Source organism: Amblyomma americanum, chromosome 9 (genome assembly GCF_052857255.1).
Source record: "Amblyomma americanum isolate KBUSLIRL-KWMA chromosome 9, ASM5285725v1, whole genome shotgun sequence".
In the NCBI taxonomy this organism is placed as follows: Eukaryota; Metazoa; Arthropoda; class Arachnida; order Ixodida; family Ixodidae; genus Amblyomma; species Amblyomma americanum.
The window spans coordinates 147,223,296-147,243,171 of NC_135505.1; the positions used below are offsets into that span (position 1 = coordinate 147,223,296).

Here is a 19,876-nt window from a genome sequence, read left to right on the forward strand (position 1 = left end):
GCCGTGCGAGGAGCGAACGGAAATGCACCCAACGCCAGGCTGAAAGACTCAAGCAGCAGCTAGACGCTCACTGCAAGACTGCGTTCGTGTCTGTGCTTGCCCGGGCAAGCGCGAGCACATCGAGGGAGACAACCGAGCGGAGCGGAGCCGCGCTTGGTGAGCAGCCTGACCGGACACTTGGCGTGACGTAGCGCGTGTGGAAAGGAGGGCCTGGAGAGGCCTGAAGAAAGTATTTAGAGGGTGTTGGCTGGCTTCCCCGTGCAGCGTCAACAAAGGCCTGGGAAAACAACTGCAAACCGCGAAGTAGCGGGCAAGCAATGCCGTCGAGACCTTCGTGCGCCTACTGAGTCGCCATCGGAACGATGTGCATCTCTAGATCTCTGCCGAAGGTGCGGCCGTGGACAAGCTGCCGTCGCGGTTCATCGGAGCATATCATGCTTGTGAAACCGCGCATAGCGGCAATTTAGAACCAAACGCTTGTCTCGATGCTCGAATACGTGCTGAGCGAGTGGCGATCATGCTTCTGAAGCTTCCACCTTCCGGGTCGGGGAGGTCGACGACTCACTGATCTCAGTGCGCGTTGTGTGTGTGTTGACACCGAGCTGCACGAAGCCTTCCCACTTCTTTTTCGGTCCCGCAGCGGCGATGACTCTTGCTGGTTTTTTGACCGAGGCGTGCGTGTTGTGAGTGTTGCGCGATGCCAAAACGTAAACTCAAATGGATTCTGCTGCTCGCGATCGCTTGGGTAGGTGGTGTGGGCTATTACCTCCTCTGGAGCTCCGGCCACGACGTGGTACGTATTTGTGCATGCGGTGTATGTAGGCAGGCACGCCTTTCCCGTTATTTTTTATACACGTGCTGAGTCATACCCTTCTATATACGATTGAGTAAGCTGAAACAACAACACTCCTACTCTCAGAGATCTTTCTCCCCTCCCACTTGTTTTGACTGAGCTGGTTTATGTTGAAACGAGAGAACTACATAACCAGAACTGTGAGGCGTGTAAACACAAACTGCATGCAATATCGGCGCCTTTTGTTACATCGCATGCTTACAGCACCACGCCGTGGGGAACAGTGATGTCGAGTGCTGCTGATAACAGATAGCCTCTTCGAGTTCGATAAGATCAGAGTAAATTCATAAATCGTGGTATGATCATACTGCGCGTAGTGTGCGAGGTGTTCTGCTGGTAGTAAACCAGATTTGGTTTTCGACCCACGTTGAAAGACTGCAAGCACATTATATGCATGCACTGTGTGACGTCATTAGAAACGACTAATATGATTGGCTTAGTCATATGTGATGATACGTCACTGCAACTTGTCTTTCTGCCGTTTTGAGTATACTTTTTAAGCTTTAATTGCACCGCTGTGTGCCAAAACACCAAGTTTTCAGCACACTGTGGCTGTGGGTGCTGTGTCTCAGAAATAGTTTGTGAAGTGCATCCTCTAAACTTACTCATCTGAAAGTCATTGTCACTTGTAGTATGGAAAGGCATGTAGTGAGTAGCCGCAGATTCTTGCCGACTCTTGTGTCCTCCCTCTTCACATAACCCCAGTTTTGGTGAAATCGGAGTAGTGGTAGTTGTACGGCACTTTTTTTTCAAAGCAGAAACCAACTGGTCAAAATGGGCTTTAATTGCCTGTCACACAAGGCTGAACTCATGAAAAGAAGCTAGTCAGGTATGCCAGGAGAGGACGGGAGGAGGAATGGGGGATAGAAATAGGATTCAAAAGCAACAGGACAGTAGAAGAGAATGCATGCAAGATTGGCATAAAGTTCAGGGAAGTTGGGGCAGGATGGGTAACAGCAGAAGCAGTGTAGCTTCTACTGATGTAACGAACGTGTTGGTCTGAACTTTACGAACGTGTGAGCCTTGGAGTGTGGGGCAGGGAGAGCGGCAAGCTCCTGTCTGAACTGGAAGTAAGACTACGAGATGGGTTTTTTGATCAGAAGACTCTCATCACACAATGAATTGCTAGATCAGTGGATGCTTGAGCAGGTCAGTAATCTCACGGGCGAGTTGATTACAGTGCTCATTTCCGGCAAAATCTGACTGCCCAAGGATCAAGCATCAAGGATCAGGTAATCGGCCCAATATTGTGAATGGATGGTATCGCATTGGTCCATTATTGGGCCAGCTTTTGCCAATACATTTCCAATATTGGCTGTTTGCTGGTTCCCCTACGCCACAAGGTTTCAGGTCCAGGAGCGCCATATAGTACAGGTCGGAGTGTATATCCTGGGGTATGGTTTGCTTTTGAAAAGCATTGAGGGTGGCAAAGCATTGAGGGTGGCGTGGGGTTCAGTCCACACAATATTCGACATCCTTGAAAGGTAGTCAGTTCATACTGGCGTCTAATAGCCCCTCTAAAATAGTTAACCATACCGCAACATTCTAAGCATGAAAGAGCGTGTAATTTAGTAGCATTAACAAAAACAAGGTGGAAATTCAGCCTGTTCTATGCCCACTAGTGGCCAAATTGAACTTGACATTTCCAGGATGTATTCAAGCATGTCCACTCTGGCCTCGTATGACTGACCTTCATTGGAATAATTTAAGCAGCAGTGTAAAACATAGTAGTATGGTAGCAGTGGGTCAGGCATCATCATCATCATCAGGCCAGCTGAACTCATTGCAGTACAGAGGCCATCCCCATAGGTCCATTAAATCCTGTCCTGTGCCAGCCGTCCTCTTTGTGATTTCAGCTGGAACACCATTAACCTGTGCTTACTTTTCAACTCACTATGCTCTCTCCCTATTGATTCTATCTATTGATTCTATGGCTGTTTCTAGGTAATGTGATGTTTGTCCGGCATCAAAAAGACACATTTATAGTTGAGGAAATTAGATTGAAATATTTTCTTGTGACTCTATTCAAGTCTGACATTTACACCGAAACAAACTCTGTGATCACCACTTAGAAGTCGACGGCAGTGTAACCTAGACTCGGGGGTCAGCACCAAAGAAAAGTGTCTTGACGTCGTCATAGTTTGCCTCCGAAGACAGCCGGTGGTGCCGACACCTGTATTTCATTTTTTTTTTTACCTAATCTAGCTTATAAATGATCTGTTTTCAGTGTGGTAATCAGTTATCACAGGTAAACATCTATCCGTTCTCAGTGCTCCTTAGCAATTACTCCTATCATTTATGTGTTCATAGCTTGCTACAGATTAAAGTTCCTGTGTATTGTGAACTGAGAGGTGCTCATTTTGCCATCATTTTGTCTAGGTCAACACTCATTAAACTGAACTTCAGCTTGTTCGACTTTGTATTAGCCGATCTGTTTTTGCACATCGTCTTCAAGCATATCATGCCTTGTGTACCCTTGTCTGCTACATCATACTTGTGTCATGTGGCGTCAACGTAAGTATGTAGTTGACAATGGCTTTGTGGTGTGCAGCCCTCGGATAGCAATGAGGCCCTGCGTCTGAAGCCGTCTGTTGCAGCAGCGCTCCGACAGTCATCCTCCCAGTTGCCAAACACAAGCAGGCAGCTGTCATGGCACTACTTTGACGAGAAAGGCTATGTGGCAGCATCGCACGTCAAAGCAGGTGTGGACCCATACGAGCGGCACAAGTTCAACCAGGAGGCGAGCGACGCATTGCCCAGCAACCGCGCCATCCCTGACACGCGCCACCCGCAGTGCATACCCGAGGGCAGCTTGCAGCCGGGCGAGCAGCTGCCAGCCACAAGCGTCATCATCACGTTTCACAACGAAGCCCGCTCAGCGCTCCTCCGCACTATTGTCAGGCAAGCCACACACTGCACTACTTGCATAGAGAAAGAGCTTACAGGAGTGGAAATGTACTGGTGTGAGAGCGTGCAGATAACTAGATGATATCACAAAATAAAATAGTGTGCATAGTTGTACATGCAGTGGTACCTCCTGGTGGCATAGAATATAAGTTTCCAGATTGCCATGCCTGTCCACGAGGTATAGTGATTCTTTTCACCATCAGGTGCCACCACCATACAAGTTGGCTGTGATTTGTCTGCAACACCTTTGTGCTCCATCAGAATGTAGAAATGGTGCTATGACACCATCACCACATTTGATTCTGCTGTGTTGTTAAAACCCTTTCATAATTTGTGAAGCCAAGTTCTGAGCCAACTTTGCGAGTTAACACAGGCTCTGCCCTGACGAAGTCCTGATTACAGATTACAGCTATAGCCCAGCTGTAGTTTGCAAACTCTTTTCATCAAACGCTTCACTGGATGTACAGACTTTGTCAAAAGGGCAGAGCCCAAGTGGTTTGCTTCCAACCAGTGCAGTTGGTTGCTGTTGTAGTATCCATGGAAGCCCTAACTTTCAGAGGGGCTGTGGCTGCTCTGTAGCAGCTCTTGCTGCTATAGAGATTTGGAGTGCTGGTTATGCATTACACGCTACACAGTGTGGCCCAGAAGAAAACTACTTTGGACTCTACGCTTTTGATGGAGGCTGTACCGTCGCTGTAAAAATTACATTGTGCATTACATATTGGTCTTAGTCTGATCACTGCAAACAACTGCTTTTTAGCAGACATTGCAGAAATTATGGAAACACCATAAGGGCCACTTTTCAAGATCCAGTGTCTGATGCTATAGCTGTGTTTTCTTAAGTTTAGCTGGATTCAGACGTCAATGCATCACAAGTATCTTGTGACATTTCCAGTGTCCTCAACCGGAGTCCGCCAGAGCTGATCGAAGAGATCATTCTAGTGGATGACTTCAGTGATGATCGTAAGTAGATCTACGTTGGAAAAAAAAAAAAGGCGATTCCGCACCAGTTCCAGCATGCATTCTAACCACTTTATTCTCCCTGTGTGTTCACGCAGCATCGGATGGCACAGAGTTGGCAGCTATACAGAAAGTGCGTCTGGTGCGGAATAACAGGAGAGAGGGTAGGTAGACGCACACTGCCTTTACTTTCACACTAAACTTTGTTGCCTGAACACAACTGCATGGATGCGTGAAATCTGATGCCCGGAATGCAAAAAGTGTTGACCAGGCATCTGCGTCACGTGATGCGAGCGTCATTGTCACCTGTACGTGTAATGGGCACGTGGAAGACTATGATAAGAAAGCGTGCTTGGAGATTCGCTTCTCTGTTAGTTTACTGTTGACTGTCATTTTTCAACACATGGTGATGTGACCTTGCTATATGATGACATTATTTCACGTGAACAAAGACCATGGCACAAAGAAGGTCTGGCTACACTCGAACAGCTCACTTTAAGGTAGGAAAACTAATATATAAGTCTTAAGAACTCAAGGGTTCTGCTGAACCCAGTTTGAAGGCACTGAGTGAAGTCACCTGCGAGTTCTCCCGGGCTCATATTTTGAAGCGACCACTCACTCGGTGTCGAGTGGACACTTTGAACAGTACGTATTCTCTTGCTCCGAAAAGCGGTGAACTCCACCACGGCCATCTCGGATTAATTAGTTTTTAGAAGCGATCACTGCCCTTATACAAGCACAGCTGCATGTGTTTGCTTTTGAACACTCTAATATAAACCTCGTGATATAGTTACTGATATAATGGTAAACACATCAGCTGTCGTCTGCATACCAGACTGCAGCCAATCGGTGCAGACAGATTTAGATATGTCCACTAATTTGACACTACCATAATACAGGCTATGGATTTGCCAAGTGTGTTACAAAGAGGTGCAAGGACCAAATGGCAACCAAAATGCGCAGGCCTGGTGCGCAGTCGTGTGCGCGGAGCCCACGAAGCTCGTGCCCCGGTGCTGACCTTTCTGGACAGCCACTGTGAGTGCAACCAGGGGTGGCTGCCTCCATTGCTGCGGCGCGTCAAGGAGGATCCCCGTCGCATTGTCTGCCCTGTCATCGATGTCATCAACCTCAACTCGTTCAAGTACTTCGGGGCCTCTTCTGACTTGCGCGGGGGTATGTGATGCGCGGGGGTATTATGACTGCAGCAAATACCCCGCTGCACGTTCCTTGATTGGAGTAGTACCACATTGTAGTCCCTTAGCCATCACCGTTATCAGTTATGTGCAAGACAAAGGCCCCTCCCAATGACGTCTAATTACTTCAGTCTCAAGTCAGCCATGGCAGTCTTATCACCACAACCTTCCTTATCTTGTCACTCCACCTGAATTTGTGCCACCCTCAATTGCATCTTTTTTTTTATCCATGGTATCCACTCTAGGAGATAACCAGTTATCTTTTATGTGTATTATCTGCATTACCAGGTCCAGTCTGTTGTCTGTGAGTATCATTAACTTGCATCTGTGCTACGTCTACATTGCCATCTCCTAGCGTCACCCTCATCATTTTTTCATTCCATCACTTGCTGTGCTATCCACAGCCTCATCTCGACTTTTAGTTGTAAATTCAGACACTATCCTAAAGAGAACTTTTGAATTGCTTGCTTGACTTCATTGAAACTTGCAGGGCTGGTTTATTTCACTGCTGGGATCATCTCTTAGATTTCATTATTCAGCAGGGGATTTTCTTGAACATTGCAGCACTGAAAATGAAGTGGGCGATGTTCAATCTTAAGAGTCCATTTTTCTCATTTCCTGTTTTTTCTGTAAACTGTCAGCTTAGAAAAACTATTGTTCCAATATTAATTCATAATATTAGTTTTGTGGCAGGCTTTCTTGAGTGAAATTTTGCAAGGAACACTACTGTGTGCTAAGTTTGTCTATTTTTTCCTTGTTTTTACAATAAAAATGAGTTAAAAAATGGTGGAAATGAAAAACCAATGTCATCCTTTATATGGCAACATTCTTTCAAAATATAGCAAAATTAAGCAAAATAATTTTACAGTTGTGTGCTGTGGACATTCCTAAGGCCACATGACACAAAAAATTGGCAAAATTACCTTATTTTCCAAACGACACTTTTCCTCAGCAAGCATAGTCATCCTTGTCATATATATAGGTTGCATAATGAACTTCATACTTATTCCAGAATAGTGAAAGTTGGCAGAGATGGTCCCAGCAGTGATATAAACTGGCCCCGCAAATTTTAGTGAAATCCAGCGAGTTTTTCAAAAGTTCACTCATTAGGGTAGTGTCCCCACTTAAAAAAAACATTGTCTGGCACTCGCAAATTTTGTCTTATTATCATTCGAACAGTATCAATTTATTTCCTAAGCCATGCACGTATCACCCGAGGCCTTGCTGCAAAAGCATATTATTTTAGCCCAACTTGCCCTTTGTCCGATTGTGCAGGCTTTGACTGGAACCTAGTGTTCAAGTGGGAGTTCCTGTCAAACAAGGAACGCGAAGAAAGGGCTTCACATCCAACACTGCCCATCAGGTGTGGTAGCACTTTGTATTCTTAAAAAAAAACCAGTTTGCCCAAATTTCTCCTTTAGCACTTTGACGTTAGGGTGCAGCCAACCCTATGTATGCCATGGACCTTCAGTCAATAAGCTGACCAAGCATGGGGTTGTGAAAGCACATAAAAAGGAGTCATATCCTACCTGGTGGTTTGTCCGCTAACTGTGTATTGGCCGCTTGTTGGCTACTAGTAAGGGTAGGAATGCTCTTACTACTGAAACTGCTGGCTGATTTTGTACGTAGACTTAGGGGTGCCTCCCTGTGACGGTGTTTGCCTGGTTTGGTCAAAAATAAATCAATGATTTCATGTCAGTGGGGAGGCTTAACTGCAGATGTACTATTTCACACAGGAAATGATGGTGGTGACCTCTGTGACTACAAGAGTGATTTACCTGTCACAGGAAGGAATGTACAAATATACCACTGCAACTTGTTTTTGTTGAGCTGCAAGAATCCATACATTTGGCCTTGTATTGTCACAGCTGTATTGTAACAGCATTGTCACAAGATCATTTTGTTAAGCGCTCGTCCCTGTCTACTTCTATGTCCGTGTGTTTTTGTTGCGCCCCTGTGTCCACCTGAAAAGATATGAACCAACACGCCCAAATACAAGTACTTTAGAAAAAAAAATCAACTAACCCAGCAATACAGCACTGCATGCAATTTACCACAGAATGCTAGTTTTGTTTGATGCTGAAGTACAAATTGTATTGAGCTCACAATGTAGGAAAACAGCGATGCAGCAGTCAGTCTGGGCTGGAGTCTAAGCCACGTTTGCTTGCAGAACCCCAATGATAGCGGGGGGTCTGTTCGTGGTGGACAAAGCCAACTTTGAACAACTGGGAACCTACGACACAGCCATGGATATCTGGGGTGGTGAGAACCTTGGTGAGCTATGTTCAGATGTTCCAAGACTACCACAAGCCTTTGTGCTCATTTAAAGATACAATGAGCTGTGTAACACACTATTGGACACTTTTCACTTCTGCTCCCTGGTTTCTGTTGCTTACTGTAAAGTGCACAAATTTCTGGCAACTCTGTCAGTGCTTGAGGGAGCTGCTGTGCATAACATGATATGTTGCATATCATTTTGGCCCTGTTGTTGGCTTGTTCAGTACTGCCTGAAATTTTCCTCTGATGACATAAAAAGTTGCATTAAAACGTGCCAAACGCACTTTCACATCAAAGATTCTTTTCTCGTGAAGGAAACATTCGGAACAAGCATTTATGAGAATCAATGGCCATAGTGTGGTGACTTAAGAACTTTTGTTTCTGGAAGCAGATGGAGTTTGTGCGTGAAGCTCTTAGTGCCCCTTTATTTACATCATCTGTGCCGCATTGTATGTTTGTAATCAATCAGTTCATTTCGTAATCAAGCGGTCAGCAAGCAGAATGGTCTTAGCAGATGCCGAGTGCATCCACCGTGCCTGAACTCGCCGGCTAAGAAGCTGACACTCTGTGCTCGTATTGCATTTCTGGTGTGCTGCTCATTAGGTTCATAGCACACTAGTAACGTGGAGCACCGAAATCCTGCAGAGCTGTCTTTCCGCGTGTGGCAGTGCGGAGGTAGCCTCGAAATCCTGCCCTGCAGTCGTGTGGGCCACGTCTTCCGCAAGCAGCACCCCTACTCGTTCCCGGGTGGCAGCGGCAATGTCTTTGCTCGGTGAGTTCTCTTTCCCGCAATTAATCAAAAGGGCCTGTGTTGTCGTTGTGCATTATACTTCAAAGCTTTGTATGTTCCAAGAGGCCTAATGAAAAGTATCACTGAGTATCTGTGACTCTTTTAACCCTGTCTAGAAACACTCGTCGTGCTGCTGAAGTCTGGATGGACGACTTCAAGAAATACTACTATGCCATGGTGCCTGTTGCTCGCAATGTTCCTATGGGAAGGTGAGCCTGTCGCCATGCTTGTTTCCCCTTTGTGCCAGTGTACATCTTCAAGCGCAAGATTGGCTGTTTATGATAAGATTTGGAAATTTCAGTTTTTCAAAACTGATGCATCATAATTGCTTAAGATCGTAGAAACCAGTTTAGGAGCTGAATGAGGGCTCAAACTAGGAGAAAAAAAAAAAGGAAACAGCAGCTTGCGCTGCCACCTATGATCTGCATTGTAGGTTACAGGACTATAATCTTGTTCGTTATTCAGAAGAGCACCCGTGGGAGAGATAATGAGATTCTTCACAGTTTTCTACTGGAGAAGGGCTCATAGGCTCATTTTGCTTATTTGGTCAAGTGCACATCTCAGGAGTTTCCAAACTTTTGGAAAATTGTTTTTTTGAGGAGAGGAAATGGCACACATATCACGGTGGAAACCTCACCTGAACTGCACTGTAAGGGACAGGATAAAAGAGGGAGTAAGAGAAGAAAGAGGAGCCGTAGTGGAAGGGCTCTGGAATTATTCCGACCACCTGGGAATCTTTAACATGCACTCTGACAGGGCACAGCACACGGGCGCCTTTTGAGTTTCGCCTTCATCGAAACACGGCCGCAGCGGTCGGGTTCGAACCCAGGTACTCCGGCTCAGTAGGCGAGCGCCCTCACCACTGAGCCACCGTGGCGAGTGGCCAAACTTCTTGCCCTCATGACTGCACTCACTTGCAGAAAGTGCTGAGGAAGGATTTGCAGTTGAGTCAGTCACAGATTACTGCAGTAGTCGAAATTCTGCAGTCATGCTCAAATTAACCAATTAAGTCAGGTATATAATTAACACGTCTATGTTTCACTGCATGGCTTCAAAGAGGGGCATCAAAGAGTTGCCTGCCATGAGCATGCTCATGCCTACACAGCTGATCCTGGCATTGAGCTAAAGCAGCTCCAATTTTTCCTCCTCACCCCCCCCCCCCCCCCCCCCCCCCCCCCCGCCCTTCCAACAACCGACAGCATTGAAGAGCGACTCCATCTACGCAAGCGCCTGGGCTGCCAGTCGTTCCAGTGGTACCTAGACAACGTATTCCCCGAACTGAAGCAAGTATCGCCTTATCGGCGGAGAAAGCGATGATGCCTCCTCAGCACTGCACCAAAACGACCAATAATAAACTAAACGAGGCCAGCCTGTCTGCCTGCTCACTAGTGCTTGGGCCTCGCCGGTAGCAGCACCGCGTGGTGCCAGCATGGTAACATGGTTACTCATCAGGCATGCCAGTTGATAGGAGCCTCCGAGGTAGTTGCACTTTGGCCACAGGGTCAAAGAGATATGCATGGTTGCTTGAACATGAATGAGCATGACATTGCATGTGCTTTCACTGTCGTGGCAACTTGCGAATGCATGAGCTTGGCACTTGCACGCCTTTTCTGTGCCAGTCTCTGTAGGCTTCTGTTCAAAGTGGCTATCTCAGGTATAAAACAAGGTTTTTGGCAACACCATGAATTATTTTTTCCACCACATTTTAGGCAGCTTTGCAGCTAAATGTGAAATTTTTTCACCTTTGTGTCTCTGAGAACCCTCGGGATTGGTAGTTTACCTCCTGGCACTGAGTTTGTTCAGAAAAGGCTAAACTTGAAGTTTAAGGAGGTGCCATTTAAAGAACTTGGAACTTGCGATGCTCCACTAGCTATGCTTGTATAGCCTCTACACTTCAGCGAACTCTGCCTTCAGCTAAGCCAAAGCTTCAACCCTCGCCGAAGCTTCTATATGCCCCAAACTTGGGAAATGTGCAGACAACGGGCAAAGGGACGCATTTTTCTGTCCTTCATTGTTTTCATGGCAAAGGTCCCGTTAATTGAGAAAACTAGATCATTTGGACGTCCCGTCCGGTCCTATCAAACAAACGTGCTGCTCAGTGGCGCGAAGCTCTCTTGTTAATTTGAAGGAATTTGGCTGTGCTTCGCTTAATTCGGACAGGTGGCAGAGCTTGCATATGCACAGGGTGCCGAAGACTTGGCGATGACAACGGTGAGTGAGCAACTCTGGAGTCTGAGCACTGTAGCACAAGAGGCACTGACCGAAATGCATAAGTGCCGTACTCATTGCTGTGACCACATGTCGGGAAGGTATGATAGGAGTTCTTTCTGTTCTGTGCTGCGCTTTGCCAATTTCTTCTTTGTTTTCATTGTATGCATGTTGCAGACTGTGCTGTCAGCATTGTTCGTGTCGTCATGAAGCCTGTAAGTAGGTGCGTGTAAGTAGGCTGTGCTTTCTAGCCTCGTGAGAGTGAGGGGGGAGACTTATCATGAGTGTCCTAGACAACATACGAGTTGGTTCATCCAACCGTGTGCATGCCCTGCAGCATTTGGCGGAACTACAAAAAGTAGGCATTACCATGAAAACTTCTCTTCTTCATGCGAAGCAATCAGTAATTACAATGATTTGAAGAAAATAGCGCCAGAGCATGCAAACCACGAAAAGACAAGGACAAGGTTTGCATGCTCTAGCGCTATTTTCTTCAAATCAAGTATGCACCAACTCGCCCAAAAAGAAGTGTTAATGCAGTAATTACAAATTCTTTCAGGAAATAGAGGTAGTACGTTGATATGGGTGATATGGGACACTTTGTTATGGTCTTTTATTTGGCCCCGATAATTGTTGCATGTGGTTAATTTGGACATTTTCTTCGGCCCCATGAAATCCAAATGAAAGGGGTCTTACTGTAGTGTGGCTCTTGATGACTGGTCTGCATGGGCACTGCTGCTCTTTCAGCTGTCTTGTTTGCATGTTTGCTTTCGCAAAGCAAGGAAAAGGAGGTGCTGCAAAGTTGGTCATGAAACGAGAGCTCCTACAAGAAACATGAACGAACATGCTGAAGTGCTCTGCTAGCAACTCATTCCGTGTCTGTCCATGTCGCTTGCAACCAACTTTGCAGTGCTTCCTAGTTTATGCCATGTGGAGCAAACTAACCCCTACCAAAGCTTAGTTAAGCATTGCTTTCGCAAAGCATGTGACAAGCCTATAAATGGAAGTGTTTTCCAATGGACAAGGACAACAGCTCTGGACTCCCAAGTGAAAATTTAATGGAAAATTTTAATTTAACCCTGCTGCACTGCTTTCATTTAAAATGTACTTGAAGTGCAGCATTTCTGTCTTCCTTGTTTGTATGTCCTCGCATGTTTTGCCACTAGGAGGTGTTTTCATTTGTAGACTGGAACCAACTAGCCTGATTTTATGCTGTCTGCGCATGTGATGAGCGTTTTTCTTCAATTCTGCTTGATGTTCACAATATAGCGAAACAGGTTTGTCCACAGCGCTTTCATTGAATCCCTTGGGAAACGCTTCGTGCCTTTTGGTAGGGTGCGTAAAACCAGAGCAGAGGACCATGACAACTTCCTCATGGATCTCCCGCTGATATGCCGTCGTTTTCGCAGGGTGCCGGCAGCTGGAGGCGAGCGGCTTGCCTCTTTACGGCAGGGTTCGCTGTGCCTGGACACACTGGGCGGAAGCGAGGGCTCACCGGTAGGCCTCTTCGTGTGCCATGGCGCCGGTGGCAACCAGCACTGGAGCCTGGCATCACGTCTCATCGCACATGGCGGCCTCTGCGTTACGCTCGACGAAGAACAGGGCGGGTCGCTGCTGCTCAGGCCCTGTGGCGGGCACCCCTCACAGGTGAGGTGGACATGTGCAGCTGCACATTCTTTTGAGAGTTCCAATCCTGCTGGCAGTCTGGAAACTTGAGCATCAACTGGCACGAGCACGAGTTGCACACCCTGCATGAGCAGGTTGTGCAACTTGTGGAATCGTACACACAAGTATGCCCGCAGAAACAGCTCCAGTTGAGGTCGCGAAACTAGCAAGAGGAATTTAAAATTAGTTTTCTTTCTAGGGAAACACCGCCTGGCTGCAAAATTGGGTATAAATTATCAGAAGGCTTAGGAGAGCCTATGGTAAAGGTTTCAATAAAAAGTGTGCATGTAAAAAAAAAAACCTGGAGTGCCCTTCAAGATATGGTGGTGACATCTGTCTGTATAAAAACGCGTGGCTTTGCAGTAGGTCACTTAGGTCAGCGGCTGGCGTAATTCCTGTGTTGCGTTTTTTTTGTCCCTCTCCTTTGCACCACTCTTTTCAACCTAGAAAGATGCAACGCACAACATTCTTCCTTTGTCTTCGTCAAGAATAAAGTCAAGAGCCTGTCCTCATGTCCTGTTGTGCTCAGCACTGTGCTTCTGAATCCGTGCTCATGCCCGCCCTTGCTTGTTTGCGTGCATCACGTGCGCAGAGGTGGCTGTGGCAGGACCACAAGCTGCAGCAGCCCGGGGGGAAACTGTGCCTGGATGGCAGCAATGGACGACTGAGCGCCCAGCCGTGTCGCCGCACAGCCAGCTCGCAGAGGTGGACCCTGTCCACCTGAACCCCTCTTCCACGGCAAACTGAGAGGGCCGCTTACTCTTCAAGCAGCCTCACCTTGAAAGGCTGGTACTTAAAGCAGCGTTTCTGCTGCGGTTGTGACGGGTGCACTGAGTGTGGTTGTTGCAAAAGGTATCTGTCCGTGCAGTGAAACAAGAATATGCAGGAGCAGGAACTCTGTGTTAGTATACAGTCAACGACCGATTTTCTTGGACTCTCTTGGGACCGTGAAAACGACCGAAAAATCAGGAAGGCCAGAAAATCAAATTTCACCGAAAAAATCACGACTTATCATCAATATGCCGGAGGAAGGGGTCAGTGGTATTGCACACATTCTAAAGCTCTTCATGACTAAATTTTGCCACGCGAAATGCACACAGGACCCGGGCGGCGGCTGCTTTTACGAGCTCGGCTGCTGGCTGTGCTGCCCTCGGCATGTCGCCGATGAACGCATGGGTTGGGACAAAGTCTAAACGGGAAAGCGAACGCGCCGCTGCGGGAACTGTACTGGGCCCGCAGTACGATGGGCCCGGAACAAGAACGTGATGATGGCGAAACAATAGGAACCAAGAAACAGCCGAAGCAAGCACTCCGTCGGCGTTGGCCTTCGTCATTAGGCCTGGCAACTAGAGCCAAAATCGGCACCGTATCCGGCGGTATCACTCTGCAGTGGCTTGCATATAATGAGAGGCGTCTTGCCTATCATCAAAATGCCAGTTGTTTACGGTTTTGCGATAGAAAAGCCGGGTTTCGTGCGTTTTGCCGCGAGTACGCTGACCTCACTTTGAAATGCACCACCATTTCATCCCGCACTCGCCGTCTCCGTTAAGCCATACGCCTCTCACACGCTTTGCTACTGCCTCTTTCCCTATTCAGGATAAAAGACTCTGCACAGATGAGTTCTGCGAACTCTGACTACTGTTCAAGTTCGTGCGGCGGAACACATTCAAGAACAGTACGAATTCGAAGCCACGTGGGCGCAATGTGCAGACTCTTGCAGAATTTCAGCATCGCAAGTTAAGAGGCTCCATTTAAGCTTGAATTTTGTTTTCTTTGATAAAGTTTTTAATCTCTCCTGCAGTTTGAATTGATGAGGTCCCACTGTACGCATTATATGGCGACTTGGGTACTGGCAGCGAATGCAAACGAGGTCCGAAAAATCGAGCAGTCAGTTGCGGTGCATCCGAAATTTTAGGCGCTCTTGCACATTGGCTCTATGGGCCATGTTGCTGTGCCGCAAAAAAGTCCGAATAATCAAGCATGTCCGAAAAATCAGGCGTCCGAATTTTCGGTCGTCGACTGTAATATACCGGTTTCATTTTGATTGTTCCCTTTTATTTTTTTACCCCGTCTGGGATTGGCTCATGTGATGCCCTGCCCCCACCATTCCCTCTGTGATTGGCTGAAGCCGAGTGATGGCAGGGGTGTGGCATTGTTTCGGTTGATCACAGTGAATGAAAAAAATAAAAATGGAACACAATAAAAATTTGTCTGCTATCAAACCTTGAGGACCCCTCCGCAGGTCATTATGTTAGGGGCAGCAATAGCATTAGTAACAGATAACAGTCAGTTTGACACATACAAAACAGTGTTCAAGGCAGCAAAACAGTGCATCTTGCATATATTTGAAATTATAGTGGTAATAGAGCCGCACATCATGAAAGTATGCAGGAGGTATGGCGGCGGTTACCGTTGGCTTAAATTATTTGTAAGAAACTGCTTGAATCTTAATGAAAGACACACAGTGTTGACCCTGGCAGCTTATTCCATGGTTGCATGCAGATGAATGAAAAGGGCTTCTAGTGTCACAGATGCCATATGTTGCTTATAGCTAGTTACCATCTAGCAGCCAAAAAAAACAAGTCTCCATGCAATCAGCCAAGTGCAGAGCAGGAAGCTGACACTCTGCCATCAGGTGCCACAGCTGTAAGTGGCAGCTCTTTCCTGTGAGACATTAACGTGTTCATCCGCCCACACATCAACTGCAGAGAAGTTCCCCTGCTGCATATTCTTGGTTCACCTTTTTTGGTGGAACTCTTCAGAACAGCGTGCAGCATTTTCGGCCAGTTTGAATGTCGCCTTTTTGGGCAGAGTCTTCCCCACCATGCATGAAATGAACAGGGCTGTGAACACAATGGTGAATGCAGGAATGTCAAGAAACTTGAGGCTGTGTTTTGACTGCCATCTCTACGTTTTCATTTCTCCGGAAACCAGATGTGTGTAGAGAAGGCGACAGAAGCTCACAGAGCTCCTCTGTATTCATCCACTTGAACCTGTCAATGCATTTCAGAAGGCCTTGTACTAGACACATTAGCTGCTGTATGGTGGCAGTTCAAAATAGAGGCTGCATCTGATTTACTATGGCAGTTTTATGAAACTCATTGTGCACTTAAGTAGTGCAAAGAAATCTTGAACCTGCTGAAATGATAGCTAGTGTTAGATGAACAAACTCACAAACTTGCCACTGAGCCTTGCCAACGCCAAGCACTTGCATCCGGAAGAGCGGCACATTTCCTGGTTGCTGAGCTGCATTGAGCGTGCTCTTCTCCAACCAATGTCGCAAAGGTTGTCTGTACCATACTGGGATTAAAGTCAAATATCGTCCCTTGTCTATCTGGGGAATGACAACATCATGAGTGTGTCATGCCTTTGCACATCACATGGCCCCAAGTTACAAGAGATATTGAGTGTGTGTTGCAGCTCTGATCTACTGCAGTGGAATTTGTGCAGAGAGAAGTGACGTTTAGCTTTGTTAGTCGACCAGGGTAATGGTTTGTGAGATTCAGCCGTGGTTAACGCTGCCGGTGCAAAACGAGTATTAATCGAGATCACACAGGTTGCTGCAACTACGGTTGGCAAGTTAACCGAAGTTCAGTTTGCCGTGCAACCACTCACAACGACAATTCGCGATAGCTGCATTTGCCTCAACTGCGTTAAGGCTTCCTGTGTAATAACAGTGGTATTTGTGAAGCGGTAGTGAAACTGTCACCCCACTGATGGGTCGGTCACCTGTTGGTCTCCTCTTGTGTCAGCTAGAGAATCAGTTGAAGCAAGAGCTGCTTCTGTTGTGGAGACGGTTGGTGACCGGTGATGCTGTGAAATTTTAGCCCTCAGTGGTCCCAATGACTGCAGGGTTTTCGCTTCTCGACCAAGCTGTAGCTTAAGCAACAGAGTGGAGAAATCTGAAGCATGTACAGTTACGTCCCCGTCGCAACTGCATGACACACAACGAAAAAAACAACAACAACAAAACAAAGTCCTTTTGCATGCAAAATAACTGAGCAAGGTGTAGATGTTTATTGTGCTGCCCTCGTTTCGAGTTTTGTCGGAAAAAAAAAAACAAAACAATTGCAGTGAGAAGAAGATGGATTTTTTTGTTCTCACTAAAATCAGAACAGGGTTACAAGCTAGAGTGGACACTGCTTTGAATGGAGTTGCAATGGTTGGTTTGACTAGGTGAAATATGTGCACGGCTTCCATAGTGTCGCTGGGGCAGTCACAGCTTCCAGTACTAAAAAAAACTCAGGAGTGCATGACTGCCCTGCCAACACTACCAGTCTTGTCTTGGCATTTCCAGCGGTAGCTTCTATGTGCCTCGGTTTTTAGTTACTAGAGTTGCATGAAATGTGTTTCTTGGAATCTCATAGGCATCTACGTGGGCCTTACTCAGCACACCTACTTGTTTGAACGATCAATTCCACATTAAAGGGCCATTGAGGACAAATTAAAGTTGGTCAGGATAGGTAGTTTAACTTTTCCTTATGACAAAGTGACCACTTTCACTGAAAACTGAGCTCTTATAAGCTAGAGAGTTAAAAAAGAAAAAGAAAGATGCGTATTGCCAGCCGCTTTTCCACAAGTATGCTGCGTTGACATCACACGAGAATCCTTATTACATTGAACAGAAATCAAACCACTGTGTCCGGCTGTTGCGTACCTTTTGTACCGCTACAGTTTGTGCGCTTTGATGCACTAACGAAGACCAAAACGAAAACTAAACGTGGAAAATTAAACAAAGCAAACCGACAGCCCCCTATGTCATTGCCAGTGTCGCGAGTTTAAATTGGAGCAGCGAGAAAAATAAACCAGTTTTAGCACCGAATCTCTCGGCAATAAGAATGTCTTTTGCTCCTGAAAAGATATTGGCACAGCCATGAAACGATTAGGTGTTGAATTTCAAGAGCCAAAACGTGTTGAAGTTCTCTTCATTGCCCTTTTAGTGGCTTGCAACTGAGGGTTATGGGGTGCCTCATCACAATGCGTGTCTTTAAGACATCAGAAAGAACAACTTGTCTATGCAGCTGGAAATAGACGCAGCAGTTTGGTCACTAATTTCTACGTCATTGTATCTAGCCTCTAAAATGCTCTTCAATTTTCTCCTGCCTCCAGTCTTATTTTGAGCAAAACATGCTGGAGGTGCACCTTACACATGCAGAGGCAATGTTAAGAGCGCATACAGAACAAACATGCCTGCAGTGTTGATATTTTTGTTGTGAAAGCTTTACCGGTGAAATTTTATATGTTGAGGTCTGTGTGGCACGCAATTTAGCTGCACAGTTATTTTCAAATGCTTCCAGTTGCATGCAGCGAATGTATTCTCATACTGGCATCATTTCGTGTCCTTCCGAGACTGATTCACTGCTGCGAATCTCCAGTTTTGCTTATCGTCCCATGCGACGCATGCAGATGATGGTGGTAGCGGTAGTTCATTTGAAAGCATGATGTCATCGGATGTACAACACCAGCTGTTTACTTTTGTATGGTCTCAGTTGAAACTTGATTTCACGGCAGATTTAGCAAGAGAAAACAACACTGTCCTAAAGATACAGCTTATTGTAAACCTGCAAAGGGTCAACGTTAAGTTTTAGTTGGATGCTTAACTTGGCAAGTGGAAATGCAGGGTATGAAACGGGACTTGAAGCCAAGTTGGTTTCAAAGTTGGCAGCTGTTCGCGCTGTGTTACTGAGGCAGGCTGGAGCAGTATACTGACTAGTGTTTGTGTTTTTGAGTTATGCAATGTCCCTGGACATCTTCAAATATGATCCGGTGACGCAGCCAGTGGTGAACAATTTGTTGTGAACCGTGGCGGTAATCTGTGTTCGGTCGAACCCAATGCAGCTGCTTAGTGGTTCAGTCCAGTTGCTTTTAATATCTTGTGCTAAAGTGGACAAGAAAAACATGCTTCATGGATTGTCATCTCAGTTGATCTAGTGTGCATATCAGTCGGGTGTTTTCTCTTTTTTTTTTGTGCACTGCACAACTTATTTTATTGTAACAAATTCACTGGGTGCATTCCATTATCTGCAGCCAGGGTAGACCCCTAGCCAAGCAGCAAAAATATCTCGGTGTTGAGACAAATATGGTGTTAGCATGATAAGACGGCTGGGCAAGCCCATATTTCTAATCTTTACATATCAGAGCCTCCATGCAATTACTATATGCAGTCTTTTTTGTTGTTGTCGTGAGCATGCATTTTCTTGTCTTGCATCATAGTCTCAGGAAAAAGTGTAGTCCTCCGGGTGGAATGTGTTGTTTACGACTGTACCAATCATCTCTCATAGAGGCACACCGCACGAGCATGTACGCCAGATTGCTGCCACCGTGCTGAGCTTTCTGCTAAATGTGCATGTGTATGGGGTACGTGCCAAACAGTCTTGTCATTAAATGCCAGAGTTTTCTTCCATTGGGCTTTGTCATTTACTATGCCACGATGGCCTGCTCCAACAGGCGGCTTGCACTGGAATTTCAGCCGCCATTGGTATGCCCCCGCTAGCCACAGAGCCAACAACTCCAAAAAACTTGGATAAGACGAGAAAGATGTGAATCTACCCATGTTTGTGCACGCCAGCACATATGCGTCATTCTCGCCTCAATCACATTTTTGAGTGAAGTGCATTTCACAGACCATGCAGTGCAATATAGCCCAACAGCAATGTTTAATGCCCCTGCTAGTAGTCTTACTGCACTTGTTACAACTGATTTCTTTGTATTGTATTGGGTTTAATGGCGCAAAAGCAACTAAGGCTATCATGCGCCAAGCTCAAGGTATAAAAAATTGTTTTGTGAAGATTTTTACAGACAAAAATTATGACGGTGTAGAAAGCTTAAAAAGTTACAGTAATCCCTCGTTATAACGAAATCGCTTTACTCGAAATATCGCTTTATTCGAAATTTCTTTGTCCCGAACCAAACGCATGCATTTTAAGCCGCATTACTCGAAGTGCACGAAGAACTTGACCCGCTTATATCGAAGTGGCGAGCGGAGGCATTGCCGCCGTAGCGGCGACACTTTTGCGCATGCAG

At 46.2% G+C, this 19,876-nt stretch overlaps 1 protein-coding gene across 1 annotated transcript; it reads left to right on the plus strand.

The window, feature by feature from the left end:
• The first annotated feature begins 245 nt into the window (after positions 1-245).
• LOC144104806 (polypeptide N-acetylgalactosaminyltransferase 2-like) lies at positions 246-19,254 on the plus strand. The gene is made up of 12 exons (XM_077638001.1): positions 246-793; positions 3,405-3,754; positions 4,656-4,723; positions 4,819-4,884; positions 5,684-5,893; positions 7,189-7,276; positions 8,084-8,187; positions 8,836-8,962; positions 9,097-9,189; positions 10,180-10,263; positions 12,598-12,835; positions 13,446-19,254. The coding sequence occupies exons 1-12, from the start codon at positions 698-700 to the stop codon at positions 13,575-13,577; spliced, it is 1,656 nt and encodes a 551-aa protein (XP_077494127.1). The 5' UTR covers positions 246-697; the 3' UTR covers positions 13,578-19,254.
• The last annotated feature ends 622 nt before the right edge of the window (positions 19,255-19,876 follow it).

Bases quoted from the DNA above. Each gene is read 5' to 3' on its own strand.
- LOC144104806 (XM_077638001.1), top strand. From the start codon at position 698: ATGCCAAAACGTAAACTCAAATGGATTCTGCTGCTCGCGATCGCTTGG. The intron at 8,188-8,835 runs GTGAGCTATGTT...GAAATCCTGCAG, and splicing joins CTGGGGTGGTGAGAACCTTG to AGCTGTCTTTCCGCGTGTGG. The intron at 8,963-9,096 runs GTGAGTTCTCTT...AACCCTGTCTAG, and splicing joins AGCGGCAATGTCTTTGCTCG to AAACACTCGTCGTGCTGCTG.